General features: G+C 39.9%; 1 protein-coding gene across 1 annotated transcript in view; it reads left to right on the top strand.

Moving 5' to 3' along the window:
- Positions 1-24,132, top strand: part of COL19A1 (collagen type XIX alpha 1 chain) — a 348,702-nt gene that overhangs the window by 247,459 nt on the left and 77,111 nt on the right. The window contains exon 17 of the mRNA XM_053665015.1: positions 14,985-15,038. Coding sequence (XP_053520990.1) covers positions 14,985-15,038 — 54 coding nt within the window. The remainder of the gene's footprint in view (positions 1-14,984; positions 15,039-24,132) is intronic.

Raw genomic sequence — 24,132 nt, 5'->3', positions numbered from 1 at the left:
CCATTTATTTGAGTCAATGGGAATAGTAATTTCACTTTTTAATAAAAATAAGATGACCTCTTTAGATATAAAAATAAAGATACACGAGACCTATAAAATGGACACACGGCCAGTTAATCATTTTATTGCCACTTGTCCCCCACTAGGGTCATTGTCCCAGACAAAACAGCTGTTGCCACCATTGCTAAAATTCCAGTGTCACCTTGTGTTGCCACAGAATACGGAGACATGCAAGTGAGGCAGCTGAGGGTGTCGGGTTGAGGATTCGAAAATGCACTCAGGTTCGATTCCCTAATTACTCTCTTTCCCTCCCTATGGTCAGCAGCAGTGATCCATTAGTAACCACTTTCTGACTTCCTGAATTTTTGCTAATTATAGCGAGAGTCTGGAGGAAAAGAATTTTCTTACAGCCACTGCCTATTTTTTTCATCTTGGATTATGTTATTGAAACCAACTATTAATACGTCCGAACTGACATATATTATGTATAGCAGTGATGAGACCGAGCATTTGAAATCCTTGATACAGTTGCCAAGCTTATTAGTTGGGCCAATGCATGCACCAAGCACCATTTCTCTATGGTGGGTAAACATTAAGGTTTTAATAAACCTGATTGGCCTTTGAGAAGATATTCAGAAAGGGAGACTTATTTCCTAAATAATAATATAGTTGTGTTTGATGGTAGAGTTTCCAAAAGTATCTCCATACAGTATCTAATGTTGCCATTGTATAGCTCTGGGAGGTAAGCAAGAACTATCTCCATTTTAACAATGAGAAAGCTGAGCTTTAGAAAGTAACGGACTTTGCTAAATCCATAAATCAGCTTTTCTGCACAACAGCTACAATGTGGTAGGAAACCATTTTGATCAAAGAAAATATGAAAAGAAATTATGAGACTAGAGAAGCAATAAGTTTTCAGCATTAACTGGGGGACCTGCAACATGGACAGAAATTTGGTAGAAAATAAGCCTTGAAAGGGCTTCAGCTATATCTGTATTTTTTGTTAAAAAGTAAAAAGGTCTGAAGCAAATATGGCAGATTGTTAGGATATGACAACATTGGATTGTGGATTCATGGGTATTTATTTTATAATTTTACATACATTTCAGCATGCTTGAAATATTCTAAATTTTAATTAACATCATCAAAATGTCCATACTACCCAAAGCAATATACAGATTCAATGCAATACTGTTAAAGTACCAATGGCATATTTCACAGACATAGAACAAACACTTCAAAAATGTATATGGAATCATAAACGAGCCCGAATAGCAGCTGCTCTTTTGAGAAAGAAGAACAAAGTAGGAGGGATCACAATACCTGATATCAAACTGTATTACAAAGCCACTATAATCAAAACAGCCTGGTACTGGCATAAAAACAGGCACATAGACCAATACAACAGAACAGAGAGCCCAGAAATCAACCCAACTCTCTACAGTCAATTAATATTTGACAAAGGGGGCAGTAACATAAAATGGAGTAAAGATAGCCTCTTCAGCAAATGGTGTTGGGAGAACTGGACAGCTACGTGCAAAAAAATGAAACTTGAGCACCAACTTACACCATACACCAAAATAAATTCAAGGTGGATAAAAGACTTAAATATAAGCCATGACACCATTAAAGTCCTAGAGGAGAACATTGGCAAGAAAATCTCAGATATTCCACACAGCAACATTTTTACCGATATGTCCCCTAGAGCAAGGAATATAAAGGAAAGAATAAACAAATGGAATCTCATCAAAATAAAAAGCTTCTGCATGGCTAAAGAAAACAGTATTAAATTAAAAAGACAACCAACTGTATGGGAAAACATATTTGCCAGTGATACCTCAGACAAAGGTTTAATCTCCAAAATATACAAAGAACTTACACGACTCCACTCTAGGAAGACATCGAACCCAATTAAAAAATGGGAAAAGGACTTGAACAGACACTTCTCCAAAGAGGACATACAGAATATCCAGAGACACATGAAGAGATGCTCAATATCATTAGCTGTCAGAGAGATGCAAATTAAAACCACAATGAGATACCACTTTACACCAGTCAGGATGGCTATCATAAACAAAGCAACAAACAACAAATGTTGGAGAGGGTGTGGGGAAAAGGGGTCCTTAGTCCACTGTTGGTGGGATTGCAGACGGGTACAACCATTATGGAAAACAGTATGGAATTTTCTCAGAAAAATAAAAATCGACCTGCCTTTTGACCCAGCAATTCCACTGCTAGGATTATATCCCAGAATCCTAAAACATCAATTTCAAAGAACCTATGCACTACAATGTTCATAGCAGCACAATTTACAATAGCCAAGAGTTGAAAGCAACCTAGGTGCCCATCAGTAAATGAATGGATCAAAAAATTGTGGTACATATACACAATGGAATTCTATGCAGCAGAGAGAAAGAAGGAGCTACTACCTTTTGCAACAACATAGATGGAACTGGAAAGCATTATGCTGAGTGAAATAGGCCAGGCATTGAAGGACAAATACCATATGATCTCACCTTTAACAGGAAGCTAAACAACAAAATAAACAAGCAAGCAGGAAAAAAAACAAAACAAAACAAAGACACTGAAATAGAGAACAAGGGGACAGTGACCAGAGGGGAGAGGGAAGGGAAGTTAAGGGGAAAAAGGGGGAGTGATTTGGAGGAACAAATAGGAAGGACACAGGGACGAGAACTAAGTGGGGGGCAAATGGGAGGGAGGTGGGGAGCAAAGGGTGGGGGAGGCTGGGATGGGAGAAATAGACAAAAAAACTATACTTGAAAAATAACTAAATAAAAAATATATTAAAAAAAGAAATAGAAAAATTATCTTATAGGGTTAGCAAAGCTTAATATCACTAATTACTTCTTCACTGGCCTAGAATATCAGTATCTTCTCCTTCACCTGAATTATTTTGTGGAATAGATCTAGTTATTTTAAAAATGAAATCATCAAACCCTGGCTGGATGGCTCAGTGGGTTGGAGCATCATTCCGTGCTCCAATCTTTGGAGGTTGGAGCCAAAAAGGTTTGGTGCTCCAACCTTTTGGAGCACCAAAAGGTTGTCATTTCAGTCCTTGGTTGGGGTACATCTGGGAGGCAGGCAATCAATGTCTCTCTCTCTCTTTCTCTCATCAATAAACATATCCTCAGATGAGGATTTTTTAAATGAAATCATCAAGTATTTCTTTCCAGAACTCCCCTGAGTACACACCCTTTATAACCATGGTGTTCACTTAAGTCAAGAATTGTTGTTTGCAGATTTATCTTCAGTACAGCTGACAGGTGAGAGAGAAACCTTGATGTTACACATTTGAGCTGAAAATGGAGACTACAACCCCCCCCCCAAATAAAACCTAAACATTGTTCATTTTGCCTTTTTCGAGAGCTATTCAGAATGTCCCCAACTATTCGGAGTTTGCCCCTGCTTTGGCTTCCATATAACTTTTGGCTTGGCAGTGTACAAGCCATTGCCATCAGCCTGGATATCTTAAGTCCCAGCAGTTGGCCTTGAAAACTGAATTTTCCATACCCAGGAAGCCTGTTCATTTGACCACTGCTTTCAAAGAGAGACAACATTATCACTTAACGACAGTAAGGGGGAACTCACAACACTGACAGGTGCAGCTGTGTGAGCAGACTTCCCCCTGGTTTGGGTGGCATGTTGAGAGACTCCCACGGTCATTCAGGGGGATGGAGGCACCATTGTTCCCCAGGTATAGGTTTTGTGGGTAGTAAGCTTTGGGGGACACATTAGATATAAATAATTTGTTTCACACTTCTCCATCCTTACTGGTTTCCCTGATCCTGTGGCCTTTTTCACCTTGTGCTGGGTCAATGATGTCACTTCCTTGGGATGGCAAGGCACTCTCAAAATTCCTTCTGCTCCTCATATTGCAGGAGCGTGACAAATATTTTTCCCCTTTTCAGGACATACTGGTGAGAGATGAGTATGAAACATTTCATGGTTGGATAAGCATAATGGCCCCATTAGTGGAAGAATCATCTATTTTCTAACCATCGTGCCATGGAAATCACTCAAAAACATCCTACTCTATCAAGAGTACAATGCCTTTATACTGATTTGATTGATTTGTTTCATAAGGTCAGGGAAAATAAATACCTTTAAAAGAACCCCTCTCCCCCAACCCAGAAAGTAAAGTGTTAAAAATTTATGAGCTTCATAGCATAATTTAGAAAATCTGCTTTTATGAAATGGGTTAATTATACCCATTGAAAGCATTCACTGTCACAGCCTCATCCTCCCACTCCTGTTCCAAAATGACAAGTAAAACCAGGGACTGTGCAATTTTGGAAAACAATCAGGTCGCATATTGAGTATTTTGCTTATTCATACAACCATAAACTGCCTATGCTTGAGTTCCCTCAATTACACAGCTCAGTTTTCAGGCCAGAACAGACAGACCCAGCTCAAGTGAGCACTTCCTGGAATACACAGGGGAATCATTTGAAAAATGTCCAAAGTGGCAGATGTGAAAAATTCTCATTCAAGATTCAGAAGCTGCCTTTGCTGCCATCCCTCACCTATTAATCGCACTGCTTCTGAACTCCTGAACCAAGGATGCTGGCAATATCTTAGACTGAGATACTTAGGAGCTATCAATCTTTCAAAGTGTGGTGCAGGTAGATGCCACTGTCAAGGGAAAACGGGCTGAGACAAGAGAAGATCATGGATCACAGTGCTGCTCCGGACTTCCGGAGATTAACCAAGAAGGAGCATGTGGCTGCTGGCTTCTTACAAAGCTGCTATTATGTTTTTTTTAGAGAAAGTTCCCAAAAGATGTCCTTGACGAATGCTTAAACCAGTGTATCGCTGTATCACTTAAATCCTTCAGATTCTCAGAATGCTAATACACACATCTCTCCTCCACAACAGATACAACAGTTCCATTGTAGTCTTCTTTGAAAGGTATTTCTTTCTCTCTAAATGTGACAACTTTCCCACAACGGTTCTGCATTGCAATTTCATGCTCATAGGAATTTCAACCTAGTAGAATCATCCCCTAGCAATATTGCTCTCTTGGTTAGCTGCTCTTTTGTCAACACATGACCATTTTAATTTTTTTTCTATCATCTCCTGAATGTTCTGAGTTTTACCTTTTATTTAGTGTCATTTGAACTTTGAAAGTTATTTAAGATGCTGATTAAGATTGCCAGCTTCTTTCCTTTTCCCTCTCAGAAAGCTCTCTCTATGGCCCATCTCTCTTCTTCCTTGCCCTCTTCCCCTGCTGGTCATTTTTGTTTGATCTCATCTCATCACCTAAATTTTTGAAAATAAGAGCTCTCTTTGCTTGCCCTTTATTGATTATGTACCTCATTAAGGGATTCTGTTGAATATCCTGCTTGATTTTTTTCTTTTTTAAAATATATTTTATTGATTATGCCATTACAGTTGTTCTATTTCCCCCTTAATTCCCCTCCACCCTGCACACCTCCTCCCCCACCATTCCCCCCTTTAGTTTATGATCACGTGTCTCAAGTTCTTTAGATTCCATATTTCCCATACTATTCTTGCCCTCCCCCCTATCTATTTTCTACCTACCGTCTATGCCACTTATTTTCTGTACCTTCTCCTCCTTCTCATCCTCCCACTCTCCTGTTGCTAACCCTCCATGTGATCTTCATTTCTGTGGTTCTGCTCCTGATCTAGCTGTCCTCTTAGTTTGTTTTTGCTTTAGGTGTGGTTCTTAATAACTGTGAGTTTGCTGGCCTTTCACTGTTCATCTTTTTTATCTTCTTTTTTTTAGATAAGTCTCTTTACCATTTCATATAATAAGGGCTTGGTGATGGTGAACTCTTTGAATTTGATCTTATCTGAGAAGCACTTTATCTGCCCTTCCATTCTAAATGAAAGCTTTGCTGAATAGATAAATCTTGGATGTAGGTGTTTGGATTTCATGACTTGGAATACTTCTTTCCAGCCCCTTCTTGCCTGTAAGCTCTCTTTTGAGAAATCCGCTGACAATCTGATGGGAACTCCTTTGTAGGTGACTGTCCCCTTATCTCTTGCTGCTTCTAGGATTCCCTCCTTCATTTGAATCTTTGCTAATATAATGATGATGTGCCTTGGTGTGTTCCTTCTTGGGTCCAACTTCTTTGGGACTCTCTGAGCTTCCTGGATTTCCTGGAAGTCTATTTCCTTTGCCAGATTGGGGAAGTTCTCCTTTATTATTTGTTCAAATAAGTTTTCCACTCGTGGCTGTTCCTCTTCCCCTTCTGGTACCCCTATAATTCGGATGTTGGAATGTTTAAAGATGTCCTGGAGGTTCCTAAGCCTCTCCTCATTTTTTTTGAATTCTTGTTTCTTCATCCTTTTCTGGTTGGTTATTTTTTTCCTCTTTCTGGTCCACTCCTTTGATTTGAGTCCCAGTTTCCTTTCCATTACTGTTGGTTCCTGTGCATTTCCATTCATTTCAATTAGTTTAGCCTTCATACGTTCCTCTAATTTGTGACTAAAATCAACCAGTTCTGTGAGCATCCTAATCACTGGTGTTTTGAACTGTGCATCTGAAAGTTTGGCTATTTCTTCATTGCTTAGATGTATTGGCTCTGGGGTTCTGAGTTGTTCTTGAGCCATGTTTTGATCTGTTTGCACCCGTTAAGTATGAGGAGCAGAGCCTTAGTTGTTCACCAGGGTGGGGCCACCCAGGTCACTGGTTTGTGATGCTGTATGTGGGGGCAGCTCAGAGAGGGACACTAGTGGTCCCCTCTGCTGCTTCCCACCACTGGGGCCTGCACGGCCTTTCTCACTGCTCGCTCCTTCACTGGTGTATCTGCACGCAAATATGTGACCGTGGTCAGTCCTCAGTGGGTCGGCCTGCTACTCCACACCTGGGATCCGCCCATGGCTGCCGGCGCACCTGGGTTGCATGCCCAGGTGGGTCCAGTGAATCTTCCCTGCCCGAATGGCTCTGCTGCTGGCTCCGCCCCTCTTACTGGTTTGGCTGAATGGTTCGTTGTTGTCAGACTTCCATGTAGTTCAATTTTCTGTGGTTTGGCTGTGTTTTTGTTGCTAAAACTTTATTGTTTTTAAACTTGGCCATGAGAGAAGGCACAGTGCTTCCACCTACACCTCCATCTTGGCGGAAGTCCTCCTGCTTGATTTTTTAAAGCAGGTTTAAGATGACTGATATTTTGCCCTGGCTGGTGTGGCTCAGTGGATTGAGCACTGATCTGCAAAGCAAAGGGTCACCAGTTCAATTCCCAGTCAGGGCTCATGCCTGGGTTCTGGGCTGGGTTCCCCATGGTAGGTGCTCGAGAGGCAGCCACACACTGATGTTTTCCTCTTTCTCCCTCCCTTCCCCTCTCTCTAGAAATAAATAAATAAAATCTAAAACAATGACTGATATTTTATTTCCCTACCTGTCAACCCAGTCATTGTGAAGCAGATAACGGAAAAACTTAAAAGTTCAAAGCTATGGGGTCAACCTGACTTGGGTTGAAACTTAGCTTTTGTCTGCTAGTTGTATGACCTTGAATAAGATGGTTAACCTTTTGTTACATGTAAAATAATGATAATGCGTACCTCATTGGTATAATTTATTATTATTAATATTTCACCTTATCACATTGCATAACTCTGCCATCTGCTCATTATTTTTATAAGTGTGGCTACTTTCCCCAGTTCTATCCTTATTGTCCTCATGTAACTTTTCCTTCTACCTGCTTCACTCGCCTCCTTTCCATTTTCTTTCTTTTATAAAAAAAAGATTTTATGTATTTATTTTTAAAGAGAAGGGAGGAAGAAAGACAGGGAGAGAAACATTGATGCTAGAGAGAAGTATTGATCAGTTGCCTCTCATATGCACCCCAACTAGGGACCGAACCCACAGCCCAGACATATGCCCTGATAGGAAATTGAACTCACAACCTTTTGCTTTGCAGGATAACACCCAACCAACTGAGCCACACAGGTCAGGGACCCTCCTTTCTATTTTCTTCCATTCAAGACTTTATAGAGAAACTTCATCCATTTGAGAATGTTGACCTAAATATATTCATTGACATATTTATCATCCAGAAAAACTTATTAGATTCTATTTTCAATGTGAAAAAACAAACACTTGAAAACATCCATTTAAGGATGAGGGCTTTTCCTATTTCATGATTATGTCTTTGTATAATGGCCAAATGAATGAAATATGCCCTTCTGATTAGCTTGAAACATGAGTTTCCCCTGAGCTTGTTTCTGAGTTCCAACCTCGTATAATCAAAGTTAACTTCCATACTTGATTCAGAAGTAGCAGCTCCATCTCTCAGACCCTTACACCAGAAAGGGAGATCCCTGGGCCTGACAGTGGTGTCGGCGAAGAAGCCGCCTTCCAGATCCCCACCCTCCCTTTTCCCTACCCTCTTCCTCCCTCAACACTGTCTTCCTCTGTCCCTCCTCCCAGTACCATCCCTGTTGTCTTTTGTACCCATCCAGCTAGCTATCAGGAAATACTTAGCAAATGATTCATAGGACTATGTTGGAATGCAATAGCTCTTAGACTGGGTTCTACCATTTGCTTATTGTGTGACTGGGGGGAGGGATCACTTGTTTTTTTCTGTGTCAGATAGAGAATATAATAGTATCCACTTCACTTAGTTATTAAGAACATCAAATAAGATGATCTGTTTAGCATTCACATCACTGTGCCATGCAAGAAAATATAAGGGAAACCCATTTAGAATTATCCTGAACTGTATAAATATGAAGCATTAGTTTTACATCCCCCAGGAACATTTGCATTTGAGCTGGTGATAAAACCCAAGCCAAATAAATCAACATACTTTTATGGAGTTTTCTGCATAAACCAGGAAATGGGTGAGATAATTTGAGGAATAAGGGCTCCTTCCCAAGAACTTTAAATTTCACCCAGTCCATGTGTGGTAGGTAGAAGCTTTGGACTACATTCCCATTGTAATCCCAAAAGCAGGGCTTTAGGTCTCTGTATTGAAATATTAACATAATATAAACATCAGTGAACTTTCTCTTGGCCTCAGAAATCATATTTTACACTAGGAGTGTTTTCAGCAATTTTAGGGGCCAAGGAAAAGGAGTGTTGGCATCTCCTTGGTCACAAAAAAAATTGTAGCTAAAGCACTCTCAGAAAAATAACTCATTATAAAATTACAATCATTTAACTTTTATAATGAAGTCCCAAGAGACACTGAAAAATTATTTTGGAGAAGATATGTAACATACATAAAAGGATCTGTGTTTAAAAGAAAAATGTAAAAAATAAAAGAAAAATGAATTAATTTCCTAAATATTTTCTTCTATCTAAAGAGTATTATTGATTTTTCTCTCTGAGTTAGAATACAACTTTCTGCATTGTAATTCTGGTCAAAAATCCATTCATAAGCTCTTTTCTACTTAACTGGAGCTTGCTGCAGCTTAGTTTTCAATTATTTAGCCAGATTCTTAGATTAATCTGAATCTGTGGGCCCTGTCTGCTGTGAGTTTAGAAGCAGCAAGGCCTCTGCTCTGTCTGCTGCCATTTCTAACTGAAACCAAAACCAACAAGCAAGAAATTGGCTTTCCTTTCAGAGAGTTCCTTATAAAAATAATGAATCTACTAAATTCAACAAATATTTGAGGGGAGGGGGGAGCTACTATGTACCACATCCTGTGTTATGATAAGATAAAAAAAACTGAAACTCCTTGCCTTCAAGGAATGTCCGTTCCAACTGGGAAAACAGACCTGTTCATAAGCCACTATAATCAGTGTAAATATGCCTTACCAAGTTATATACAGTGTTACAGATGGAAATTTTTATAAGAGAAAATCTTTCTGACATTAACTTTTTCAGGATTACTGTATATTATAAGGTGCTTCATCTTTCCATTCCAGTGAATGAGGTTAGGGTTCATAATGGCATTTATTTTAGTACCAAGGGGAAAAAAATTACTGATCTCTGCCTTTTTTTTTTAGCTATTAGAAAATTGGAAACATTTCTTGAAAATTAGCCCAGCTCTGGCTGAGTGGCTCAGTTGGTTGGAGCATCATCTCATACACCAAGGTTGAGGGTTCAATTCCTAGTCAGGGGGCATATATATAGGAGGCAACTGATCAATCAGTCAATGTTTCCTCTCACATCAATCTTTCTTCCTCTATTTCTCTCTCTCTCACCCCCTCAATTCTTTCTCTCTAAAAGCAATAAACATATTTTTAAAGAAAAGAAAATTAGCCCAGATGACTTTCCAGTAACAAACTTTCTCTTCATTCTTACAACAAAGCTTTATTATTTTTAAGCATGTTTTGAAGAGAGTTGATTAGTGCAACTTTCTTCACAGAGGTTTTTGGAGTTTCAAAGATTGTTACTGAAGTTAATTGGGAACCCACAGGGCCAGAAGACAGTTACCGGTATGTGTAAGCTAAAAACATGTATTTGTGAATCCTGAAAGGTGTTCTTAATAAGACAGTGAAGAGCTATGGTGCCCAGAGAGAAGTGACACCCAGATGCCTCAAGCAGGCTTGTCAGCATTATGAAGAACTAAAGGATGCATCTCAGGAAAGGGAAAAAGGAAAACACTTCAGGAGGGAGGATCAGAGAGGGGGTGGAGTAGCTGGCTGAGTGGCCATGGGAACCTTGGGTCAGAGTATCTAGGCTGCGCTAAAGCCGAATCAAAAGACCTGAACCTTGACTTGCACAGAATGTTTACAGCAAAGACCAGGGAAGGGAAAAAGAGGCAAAAGTCAAGTTTTTCGAGCTAAGTGTGCTACATCAACTGGCTGAAAATGAAATGCAGCCAAGACCAGGCCTGAGGAAGTATGGTTTTCAAATAAAAAGTCTTTGCATATTTTAAACAGGAGATCTGTAGTCCAAACTGAAGTCTACTGAAGGGATGATAATGCAAATGACCCCTCATTTTCACACTACCCATCTGATGATGCTGGTGGCAGAATCATATTTCTCTGTTTTCTACATTTATCCACTAAGATTTTAGCAAAAAGGGAAACTTCTTAAACTATCACTAAGCGTTTACACCCTCAAACTGAATGTAGCTTTAATTCACTTCTTCACACTAGATATGCCTCTTTGCAGTAGGAAACAATATCAGGGTCTCTACCTATACCAGGTTTATACGCCTCTCATGTAATTACACCAGAGTACAATTCTGAACTGGTATGTCTCACTGGAGTTCATAAGCATTTTAAAGCTGATGTCTAACTGTGTACCCATCACATTAACCCAGATGTCCTGTGTCTCCCAACCCAATACAAATAGAGTGGAACAGAACTGCATAAAAGATAAACACCACATAGCAATGATTTCTGTGTAGCTGTGCTGTGGGTCACCATCATGAGCGAGTTTGGGACATTTTTCCTATCTATAAACCTTCAAATTGTTTTCCTAGTAGAGCTCCTGAGAGCATTAGCCAAGGCCGATGTGCCCTCCGTAAGTGGCCTCTCTTCTCCACCCAGCCTTGGGTCATCTATGCATCATTTTGATGAGTTCTTATAATTGCAAAGCCCAGAGAAAGTGAGCTCTCAAATGCCCTGGTGCATCTATTGAAACTGTGTGATGCCAGGAGACCTGTCACTTAACACAAGTCTTTAACTTCTTCCTAGAGTTGGTTGATACTCTATAAGACTGGCAGCTCTTGCTAAACTAGGAAACAAATGACTCCTTGGGTGTTCTCTAACTATGCATTTGTACCAGAATAGAAAAATTAAGAAATAGCACATCTCTTGGGGATGTTGTTAATAGGACAGCTACCAGTTCTGAGACTCCAGGGTCTGTGTTGTTTTCTTAATTGTAAATAGAGTTGCTGTTGGCACTTACACCATGGTGTCTCTCTATGGTCACTATCTCCGCATTGATTGAGGTGGTTTATTTCTGACAGTTCGAGAACAACCCAGTGAGTCGTGGCTCTCCTGGCTGCAGTCAGGTGCAGGTAGAAGGCTGGAGGACTCTGTACTGGTACCTTCCTTCAGTGGCTGCACAGTTTCTTCAGCCCTGTGGGAGAGTTTGTGTAAAGCACTGCCAGCAGGGTGGACTCTTAGCTATAAATCTTTGTTACATTAAACTTGAAATATGTGATACCCCAGGTATCCCAGTGACTAGAAGAACAAGGAGGAAAATGTCATCATAATTGCTCATCAGCCGATTAAGTAGTAGAGCCTAAAATTTCAGATTGACCCCATTTGGAGCACTACTCTGTGGATATGACATTTATGGCAAGAACAGAACATATGAAAATGTGGCAATAACTTTTAAAGGGCTTATTAATCTTGTCCAAACTCTTCTTTTGGCCAGTGGTGCTGGTCAGGGAGCTATGCTCTTGCTGTTGTTTTGAGAGGAGCTGCGCTGAGCCTCCTATGTACCCCAGTGGTAAGCTCAACAGCAAGATCAGGATTCCGGATGAGGACTGTGGTCTGCATTTGTGGAATACACCTACGTGTGGCAGGCAGATGAACAGGCTGTAATAGGTCAGACCCGGTTCTCACCCAAATGTTTTAAAAATCAGCACCATCCTAAGATGTTTACTATTCTGACCCATGCTGTCACCTGCTCAGTGCCATGCAACCCCTATCACACTGCTTGCTGTTCTGCTTCTTCCTTCTCACTCCCTTCCAGGGCCTCCTTGAAGGCTCCTGCTTCTAATATCATTTGACCACCTGCTCTCCCAACCTCTGCGAGCAAAGATAGGATGTGTTTTTAGTACATTTGTGAATTGAGAGGATTTTTTTGGACTATTCAGGCATAATCGTCCTATCGTGTCTTGAGAGATTACATGATGATAGATGGGAGGTGCGAGGGGCAGATAGAGGGGCTCCGGCGGCTGCCCCGCAGGACCGTGTCTAAAGGCAAACTGCTTATCTTCCGCCTCCTGCATCAAGCACAGTGCAGACTCACGAGAAGTGCTGAGTCTAAGTTTTTTTGATTTTTTCTCAATTTCAGTATGGGGAGTAGAACCTGGAGGAGTGATTGCCTAGTGTTCTCAAGGGCATCGTCAGCACGATAAAAAAATACTGCAAAAATTAGTTTAAGCTGAGAGTCTGCTTTTAGGTTAAGATGGTAGAGTAAATGTGAACTGAGTTTGGACCCAGGCTGCCTACATTAAATATTAGCCCTGCTACTTACCAGTGCTGTGACCTTGAGCCAGTTAACAATTTCTAAATCTCATTTTCTGTATTGTTGAATTGGAAATATTGATGCTACATACCTCATGATATCATTGTGGGGATTAAATAAATTAATCCATATAAAACCCTTGGTATGATACCTGGCACACTATAAGCACTATATGTTTGCTCTTAATATTTGATCGATTCTTCTCTCTTTGAGATACTGTATTATTCATTGTTCTGTCATATTTGGATCCCTAATTGCAAGACTCTTTATAGCTAGAATGAAATGTGTATAAAGCCACATTTACCCACCACATTGCTATTTTTATCTAATCAGCATTATCAACACGTATTCACCACCCACCAAACAACTACAACGCGCATGTTCCTAGAGCTTCCTGTTGCTGACACTACACGTGGTATCTCAAGTTTCTTGCCTTATTATATAATTGAAGATGGATCAATGTATATGGACTCTCATGTCTCACAAGTTTCAAGAATGAGTTTTTACTTCACATCTTCTTGGCTAGAAACTTTGTACAACAACCTCCAACTTAGTAATTGCTTTCCTCATTATTTCATCGAGGTGACCTAGGGTACTTTACACAAAGCTGGCTGGTAGAAAGAAAAAAATGTGAACAATATATAATGCGATAACAGTTCTTTTCTGACATTAGCTCTGTTTTTACTTCAGTGAGGCAACAACATCGTTTGTCTTTCCAATCAGGTGGCTCCATTCCTCAGAAGGCCTATTATTTCCTTAAGAGTTATACCCACCTGCTAGCAGACATCCATCTCCACATCGCTGTGTCCTCCACATTTACTGGCACAGCACAAAGGTTTCCTATTAGAAGAGATCTCCAGCCACAAGCTGTTCATAAGAAACACCTGTCTTAAATGTTAAACATTCATTTTTTCAGTATCTCTCGGTTGTTACCTAGATCAGTGAGTACAGCCGGCAGTGGTTCCTTAAAATTCTTCTCCACTTTGTAAAGCTTTCACTACCTGTTAAAAAATAATGTGTACAGCAGTAATGTTTGGTTTACTCAGTCATAATCTTTCTTTGTCTTATCTTCCAAGGTAAAATCTAAAGAATTTTGCCTTTATGATATTTTTCTCCTAGGCGCTTTTGAGATGTAAATGAAATGTGAAATCTTTTTTTTTTTAATAGCTGACTCTCTCTTGGTTTGAACTACTTGATTTAATGTAATGCTAAGCATTGTATTTCATAGGGCCCTCCTCGCTAAATGTAATCCCTGAAAAACTCAGAAAACTCTTCTCTTTCTCTCTTCCTGGAAATTTTGGGGGTAAATGCCTTTACCTCTTTCCTGGCTCCCCAAAGTTTAGCATAGTGCTGAGCAAATATTTCCATGTAAACTTAAAAATATGAGCATATAAATAACTTAAGCCTGAGATCTTAGAGATGACATCTTTTTCTGGCCTGAAAGTCATTTGCAACCCATCTTCATCCCATTAATTTAGAAGAAAGCAATAGAAAACATATTTTTCCATATTTTCTAAGTTAATAATATGTGGCTACACATTTTTGCAATACATTGATCAAAACCCTGTGAGAAGTGTCAAAAATAAACTGAAGCTAAAACCTCCTCCCCTGAGGAGTTTTATGGCTACAATTCTTTCTAATAAAGATGATGTTGTTGGCTGACCTTCTGGTAAAATGTTACGTGTTCCCATTAAGGACCTCTCTGGATTCATGCAGGACTTAACCTGGAAATACCTTTAGGAACTTGATGAGTTAATGCTCCTGCAATTCTCTAGTACTGGAATATTTGACTAAACAGACTCTTTTTTCTTAATTGTAAGATTTCAAGAGTTCTTGAATATATTATTTAAATTCGCATTGTCTGGTAAATGTTTAGATTTTTGTCTGTTCCTAACACAGGGCCCTCCTGGGACACCAGGGACACAGCCGGCTCTTGGGGGACCTTATAACAAGGTACGGCCTTCTTCACATGTTATGTACACAGAGATTTTGTGTGATCATATTTAAAAAAAATTAATTCCTAACTGCTCAGACTTTGAAAACTGATCACATATTCTTAACATCTTTCCATACTGAAATGTTTCCAAAAAAAGTATTTTGCTTATTGTCTTTTTTCAAAACCAGGATATTATCTTTCTAAATAAATTTGTGAAATTTTATGTTAAAAAATTAATGCAAAAATCATACTTCACCATTAATAATATCATATATCTAATTTCTGCAAGAGCAGAAAGAGATTATTTGCCTCCTTTGCAGCTCTGGGTAACATCATGGATGATAGAATTCTTATCAAAATCAATAGGTGCTACACTAAAATCTCAAGCAAATATTTATATCTCATAGGTCAAACCTGCTGGTCCCCAACCTTTCAGGGAGGGGCCACCTTTAACCTCCCCAAGGTTTTTAAATTCCAATTATGGTGGATGGAATTCTGATGTGGAAGTATCTGAGTAACAAAGGCAAGGCACTTGTGCTTCCGGTTCTCCAAGGAAGCACAACACAGGGAGCAGAATGGGCATCAGCAGTGAAGGGAGACGACCACCCACATGAGACCATTCATGGAGCCATCATTCAATAATGAATATCTGGGGTCTTATCACTTGGGATGAGGCATTCTGTCCACTGGTTAGGGTCTCTTATACACCTAGTAGCTTATCATTGATACTGTGCTGCTGAGTAATTGTGCCACTACACAGAAATGCATTCGGAGACTCTCCTCTATGGTTTTGCTTTGCCTTCCTATAAATTCCTGACTACTGTTATTCCTTTTTGTCTAGAAAGTCCAAAAAGACACTATGTGCCAGCAGAGGGCTTAAAGATAACATGTGCTCAGGAAAGTGTTTAAAAATAAGCTAATTCATTTTTTAAATCCTAATTCTTTTTTCATCAGATTAAGTTCAACATGAAGGCCTGGACCATTTGTGGTTGATGAATTTGAAGTCAAGGGTGTGGAAAGTTTGTTATACTTCCTAAGTAATCGTATCTTAAATTTTCTCATTTGCTTAGATTTTCCAGGGAGAATTCTATTAGGAATGTTTGGGGTATAATTAAACATTTTCTGAATAGGACCTGGCTCAAAGTACATGAAGTACTCAAAAAAAAGTGCGTGAATCATGTCTAAAACTAATCAATAAAAATACAATACTTTTTGTAATGACATCTTTTACAAAAGAGGGTTTATCATAAATTCTTCAAAGTGATGAGAATAAGTTGGCTCTGATGTCACAGTGTCAGCTAGAAAAACTGAAAGAGTCCACTATATTACTTTTGCCCTTGGTATAAAATTTACCAAGTTGCAATTCAGCTACTTAAATATTTGCTATCCCTTGCAAAACTTTTAAAGCTCCTATCTTTACAGGTCTCCTAACACTGCTTGTATATATAGTTTATCTTGCCAATGAGTCAGTTTTCCCTTAAATGAAGACATATGGTGAATTTATATTTTAGTCTACAGTTAGGAATATAAATTTTTAAACTTTAAGGTTATATTTCAAAAAAATGGGGGCTAACCAGAGCAGGTGAGGGGAGAGCCTTGCTATCAGCAAACCAGTACTTGGAACTTCGCTAATTGATTCATGTAGAAGAACTCCAGCTGTCTTCGTTGCCATTACAGCATAAAGGCTCTGAGGTATTTTGTCCACATGTGCTCAAAATGTGGCTGTCCAACTAGAGCATAACTTGATAAAAAAAGAGAGACCATAGCTTTTCTTTCCCAAATGATGCATTATAAACACTTGGCATAAGAAAGCTTTAAACCCATCTGGGAATTAATGCAATGTAACTTCCCAAACACTTTGCCCTGTTTCCTTCTGCAAATAGAGCTGTTCCACTGAGGTCCCTCCAGAAGGGATAAAGGAGGTGAGGCCCAGTATTCCAGTACCTACACTGACCAGTGTTTCTGAATGGTAACCACCCTCTCCTTGCCCTCAGCTTCACAAAGGAAAGGGCCAAATGGGCCACGATGAGCAAGATGAATGTTTCCCTTCGGCAGTGTCCCCCACGGCACAACTATTTTTGGATAGTGAGGTTGTTTCATTTTTGCAATTCATTGCATGCCCAATGGTCTGGCTGTACCAAATGAGCACAGGGCTGCGGGTGGGGGTCAGCGTGAGACTTTCCCGGAGATTAAATAATGGACCATGTATTGAGACATAAAAAGTGACGTTCCAAGGTTAAAATAATCTTCCCTTTCAAATTGGCATTGATTTATGTAATGTCTGCAGTAGAGTCTTGGACAACAGCTCCTCAGCCTGAAGCAGCTGAAGCTGAGACCCAGGGCAGGATGATCACAGCCCAGTCAGCCGCACCCCTACCCTTCCAAACTGAAAGAGCCCAGGGTTCATTCCTGGGCCCGGGAATCCTCAAAGCCAAAGGAACTGCCCTTTGGCCCCTGTGCAAGAGTTGATTTTTTCTTCCTTACAATTTTCCTTATGTCATCAGAGAAAGAAGGCCAGGCCTAAAAAACCCTCTCCCATAGCAACACAAATCAAAAAGCAAATGGGGGGGAAAAGGAAGTGAAGAATAGAGAAAGAGAGACTAAGTTGGGCAAGATTACCAGAGTGTGTTTATATGCATTTTGCATGCCCACTTGAGGATGCAAAGAACAAAAGGTAGAAGATTTCGCTCTCCATCACAAAAGTAATTTTCAAAACAGCTGCTCCCATTCTGCAAGACTGTTTGCAAAGAAGCCACAATACTGAGCATATTCTTCCCCTTAAGGAAAATCTGCTCACTAACCAGCAAACTGCTCTTCATTGTCTCCAGTGCTGGGGATTTTAATAAAAATTTGATAGGCTCTGTCAACTGCCAAAGCCATCAGATCCTGAGCCCCTTACAACATTGCAGATGGAGAAAGGTGGTATTTGTGGAGACCAAGAACTGGCATATTTCACATTTGATAGTGTTTTTAAAGATGGACATTGAAAATGCATAGTTGTGTTCTTACATCATCGCACTGGGTGAAACTTGCAGAGAATCAGTCTCAACTGTTGGAGATGGTTGCTGTGCCTCCCAGCAACCAATTTTAGTGTTCACTTCTCCAAATTACTGATCAAAAACAATTGTTAGCAAAATAATCTACTCTGCTTCCAAGTATCAAATCATAGCTTCATTTTAATATTCACAAATGAAAAAGGACAGAAAACCTTTCTCTAAAATCAAATATTCAAGGTCTTTCCAAGCTGTGAGTTAAACCTAAACCCGACGACGGCACAAGAAGTGGAGGCTTCCTTGGAGACAGCAGAAGCCACCCGCTGGGCCCAGAATATTGAGAAATAAAATTAAAGTCCTAACTTCCTGTCTTTCCCTACATCCCAGGATCCACTAGCTTTGGGGAACATCAGGAATTTAGGCACAGGTAGATCTTAGCTTTGAATGCTACTTTTATTGCAAAGGACCCTGAAAGTCTCCTGGGTTCTCCCCCTCCCCTCTGTGGTCCATCGCCCTTGGAGCTGGTGAAATATTTGCCTACAAGTAACTGAGAGGTTGGACTTAGAGCCAGCTTTGGGCCTTATTTTCAAGAGAGCCCAGCTTTCTTAGGCCACATGTTACACTTTAACTTGCTAGGGCACACTATAAGAAAATATGACAAACCAAGTGGCATAGACATCGGAAATTTATTGTCTCACATTGCTGGAGGCTGAAAGTGCAAGGTGAAGGTGTCCATCTGTAGCACTCTCCCTGAAGGGGCAGAGGAGGATGGGCTCCAGGCCTCCCTCCTGGCTTGTGGCAGCATATCTCCCACCTCCACGTGGCATTCTCACTGTGCGCATGACTCTGGTTCAAAATTTGTTCTTATGAGGACACAGTCATATTGAATTAGGGGGTCAACCCTACTGTACTATGGTTTCATCTTAATTAATTACATATGCAAAGAACTTATTTCTAAATAAGGTCACAATGTGAAGTACTAGTTGTTAAGACTTCAACATATGAATCGTGGGGAGGGACACAAATCAAGCCAAAATAGATAATATTTTTTTTAACATTATGTTCCTGCATGCTTAGGATATTATAGCAAGTTCCCCGAAGCTAACCTGGGGGATTTTTCAGTACCCCATGTCCTAGGAGACAGTTCATGTCCTAGTCTTTTTTTATAATATGTAGCCACAGGGAATTGCTGATACTTGACTCCTTAGAGCCCATAAAAACAACTATCTCTTGTGGTTGAACCTATGCACATCCAGGTATAGTACCTTCTTCACAGAGAATACCCTCTGGGGCAACTGAAATAGTTTGAAAGTCTTCCTGCTCACCTGAGTATCAGTTTCAAAGTTCCATTTGCCATTACTCACAAGAGAACAAAGGACATGTTCTGACATCCCAGAATTCTTGAAATGGGCATGCCAGTTAGAACTCCCCACATCACAACCCTTACCACTTCACCAGGAACTTTTAAATAAACACATTCAAAACTGTACAGCCATCATATTTATTCATAAGGCTCATAAAAACATTTAAATAGCATGGCACCAGGGTCCAAAAATGACCTAGTAAAATTAGAATAGCATCTGAGACACAACTGTAGGTTCCAGAAATAAGAGGACTATGTCTTATTATTTCTGTAGAGTGAAGTAAATTGTCTGGCACAATTAGTTTGGAGAAAGTAGGGAGGACAACCTCACATGTCAATGAATAAGTGCTGCTGAAGTTAAAGTTTAAATCTACCTTGAGTATGGTTTGCCCAAGAGTGGAAAACATTTGTAGAGGCCATGTGGATCCTTGACCAGATGAATTTCCTGGCTTAACTATTGAGCGAAGCAGACATGTGATTCTCTCCTAGGTAATGAATGGCCTTATTGTCTTTCTGGATATGAAAGCTGTTAGAAAAATCAAAATTTTAGAATAATAGAGCACATGGATAAAACAATATGACTTAGTGCTGAAGAGGTATTTCTTCATTCCAGCCACGGCATCCCGGACACACGCTAGGTTGTTAGGGAGGAGGATCTAAATAAGGTGTTAATTGTGATATGACCTCATCAGAGCATGTTGGTTCTTCTCTGCAAGCCAAGAGCATGGGGCCACCCAATCCAAATATCATCTCTGGACAACTCATACCATGTTCCAGCTTCCCCAAAGACATCCCAGCATAAGTACAGCCAGGGAGAGACACTGATGGGTTAGACATACAGATCGGCACCATCTTTAGATGCCTAGTATTTTCAGAAAATGCCCAAAATGTATATGTTTTTGTGTAGGTTGCATCCAAGCAACCTTTTTGTAAGTGCTGATCTTTTATGTATGCATGTGTGTGTCAGAGTTTTATACCACATTTTCCTTGTGATAATTTATAGCTCAGGCTTGAGAATACAATTTTTATTTTCAATTTAGACATCTCAGGTCAAAATTAAATAGGAGCAAAGAGAGAATATCTGTCACAAGACCAATACTAACAATGATCGTAAACTACATACACTTAACTGGAGTAGTGTGGAAGGCTGTTGAACTTGTTAAACCACAGCAACACTGATGATGAAAAAACCTTTGTGTTTTTTGTTGTTTGAACATTTCTGTACTTTTAATTTATTCTATGAACACATGTATTTTTAATTGAAAACTTTATTTGGAAAAACACATAAATTAGAATTATTGGCTTATTCAACAAATATTTATTGAATGCTTCCTATGTGTTAGGTACTGCCCTAGGCATGGGGTGAGAATTCAAGTCCAGGCCATCCTGGAGCTTACATTCTAGTGCAAAAGGTACAAAGTGTTTTAAACAAACACAAAAATTAAAATGTCAGTAAGTATTATGAAGGAAAAATACAATGTCCAAGGAGAAGGTATTGAAAGGGGAACCTGTCTGGGAGACTCACAGGCTCCCGTGAATGGTGTTTTGTAATAGTTGAGACCTGAGGGATAAGTGACTGCTATCCAGACAAAGAGACGAAGACAGAATGGTGACCTAGAGGTCGAGATGGGGAGGACTTTGGTTCACCTGAGGAGTGGGGAGAAGACCACTATAGCTGAAACTCCTGAGGGAGAAGAGGGCCAAGATGATGCTGGAGAGGGAAATGAATTCAGGTCATGCAGGGTTTTGATGGCTTTGTTATGGTTTAGAAGGAATGAAATTAGAATATCTTTTAAAGATATTGCTCTGACCTTACTTAGAAAGTATGTGTGTTGGTGGGGAGCAAGAGTAAATTATACAGGGCCAATGAGAAAGCTACTGCAGTAACTCTGGCAAGGCACAGTGATGGCCTTCCCAGAGTGAAGGCAAGTAGCATGGAGAGTAGAGATTTTGGAGACAGAGGCAATCAGACTGACTGTACTGGAGGAAGAAGGAGGAGGACAGTTAATAAGGACACCCAGACTGAAGAAGGAAGTGTTTTATGGACAGGAGAGAATGTATTCAGATTTTCTTTCGTTCCTTGTTTTTTCCTTTTACTTTAATAATATTTTATTGATTATGCTATTACAGTTGTCCCAATTTTTCCCCCTTTGTTCCCCTCCACCAAGCAGCCCCACTTCCTCAGGCAATCCCTACAACCATTGTTCATGTCCATGGGTCATGTGTATAAGTTCTTTGTCTACTCCATTTCCTATACTGTACTTTACAATATATGGCTATTCTATAACTATCTATTTGTACTGTTTAATCCCCTTACCTCTTCACCCATTCTTCTCCACTCCCCTACCATCTGGCAACCATCAAAACAGTCTCCATATCCATAATTCTGTCTCTGTTATTCTTATTTGGTTAGTTGTTCTTTAGATTCAATTGTTGATAGATTTGTATTTTTGCTACTTTATTGTTCATAGTTTTGATCTTTTTCTTTAATAAGTTCCTTTAATATTACATATAGTAGTGGTTTGGTGATGATGAATTCCTTTACTTTTTTCTTATCTGGGAAGCTCTTTATCTGCCCTTTGATTTTAAATGATATCTTTGGTGGGTAAAGCAATCTTGGATATAGGCTCCTGCATTTTATGATTTTGAATATTCCTTGCCAATTCCTTCTATCCTGCAAAGTTTCTTTTGAGAAATCAGCTTGATAGTCTTATGGGTACGCTCCTATTGGTAACTATCTGCTTTTCTCTTGCTGCTTTTAAGATTCTCTCTTTATCTTTAACCTTTGGTATTTTAATTATTGTGTGTCTTTGAGTGGGCCTCTTTGCATCCATCTTGTTTGGAATTCTTGGTCCCAAGTACATGGGCTTCTTGGACTTGCATTTCTATTTCCTTCACCAAATTAGGGAAGTTTTCTTCATTATTCTTTCAAATAGATTTCCAGTTTCTTGCTCCTTCTCTTCTTCTTCTGGCACTGCCATGATGCGAATGTTGGACCTCTTGATGTTGTCCCACAGGCTGCTTATACTATCCTCATTTTTTTTGGATTCTTTTTTCTTATTCTAATTGGTTGTCTTTTGCTTCCTTATGTTCTAAATCATTGATTTGATTCTTGGCTTCATTCACTCTCCTATTATTTCCCTCTAAATTGTTCTTTATTTCAACTAGTGTATCATTTGCTTCTGAATGGATCTTTTTTATGCTGCTGAGGTCTCCACTACGTTCCTTGAGCATCCTTATAGCCAGTGTTTTGAACTCTGCATCAGATAGATTGCTTATCTCCATCTGTTTTAGCTCTTTTTCTAGAGTTTTGATCTGTTCTTTCATTTGGGCCCTGTTTCTTTGTCTCCTCATTTTGGCAGCCTCCCTGTGCTTATTTCTATGTATTAGGTAGAGTTGCTTTGACTCCACGTCTTTGTAGTGTGGCTTAATGTAGTAGGTGTCCTGTAGGGTCCAGTGGCACAGCCTCCCCTGTCACCTGAGCTGGGTACTCAAAGTGTGCCCTTTGCATAGGCTGAGTATACCCTCCTCTTATAGTTGAACTTTGGTTGCTGCTGGCAGATCAGTGGAAAAGATTCACCCAGGCAACTCAGCTGTAAGGCCTGTCTGTGACCACCAATCACAAACTTCTGCCTTCCATGAGGACCGGCTATGCAGGGGTAGGGTGGTGGTGCTCCCATGTGGTTTGTGGTTGTCCACTGGGCATTCAGGCTTTGGAGTTTCCCAGGTGGTGCAGGCCAAAGTCAGCCTCCACCTGTGTTTTGCCAGGAGCCACCCTGCCTGAGCTATAAAGCAATCTGAGATATCTGCTACTTGTGCTGGGCTTGAAGATTCCCAGGCAAAGTCAAGCTGGGAATTTAGGCAGCTGTGGCTAGTGCCAGGGCTGGAGCTCACTGAGGCCAGCTGTTGCTTGTTTGATAAGATTTAGGAACTTGGGAAGCATGGGCCAATACCAGCCAATCATATGGAAAAGCAACTTGAGTGGGCATGGGGAGGAATCTTTGGGGATCTCCAAGGTGAGCCAAATAATATTAGCCAGGTTGATGGAGTCTTAGATATGGCACCAGCATACCCTTGTTTTTTTTTTCAATTGTAAATTGAAATTACCACTCATTTTAGCAAGTCATACTACAGACTTATACCAGGAAGAAGTTAATCATTCTTGCACTTCTGAACTAACAATTGTTAATAGTACAAAATAATTTCCTCTTTCTCTCTCAAATGTATATGTGTGTATTTGTTGTGTTTTTAAATTCATCCTTGAACTTGATGAATGTGAATTTCTTCTTGAATTTACAAGTGAATACATCAAATAGCAAATTATATATATGAGTCAAAACTCAGAAAGGAGATGTATTCTCATTTATAAATTTGTCTTTGTGTGGTAGATGACACATAAGCTGGGGGGATAGATAAGAAGGCCTGGGAGGAAACGCTGAGTCACAAAAAAGAGCCTGCACAGAGTCCTAGGGAAGTTCAACCTTTACCAATCAGATGGGGGGAGAGGAAGAGAGGTAAGAGAGATAGGAAGAAAGTAGGAGGGTGAGATATTATTATACAAGTCAAGAGAGTGGCAAGTGCAGACATGAGGTCAATGAACAGAATGCCCATTATACTGAGCAGCACAATCCCATCACTAGCATTAGAGAGTCATATCCGTGGAATGGTTGGGGACCATGTGAGGTTTCCAGTCATGAATTTGGAGTAGAGACAGTTTTTTCCATGGAGGTGTGATATTTCTCCAGAATCATCTCT

This window comes from Artibeus jamaicensis, unplaced genomic scaffold (genome assembly GCF_021234435.1).
Source record: "Artibeus jamaicensis isolate MK-2021 breed Jamaican fruit bat unplaced genomic scaffold, CSHL_Jam_final contig_388, whole genome shotgun sequence".
NCBI classification, from domain to species: Eukaryota; Metazoa; Chordata; class Mammalia; order Chiroptera; family Phyllostomidae; genus Artibeus; species Artibeus jamaicensis.
Note: the sequence above shows the minus strand (reverse complement) of the source record. Positions and strands in the feature narration are given on the sequence as shown.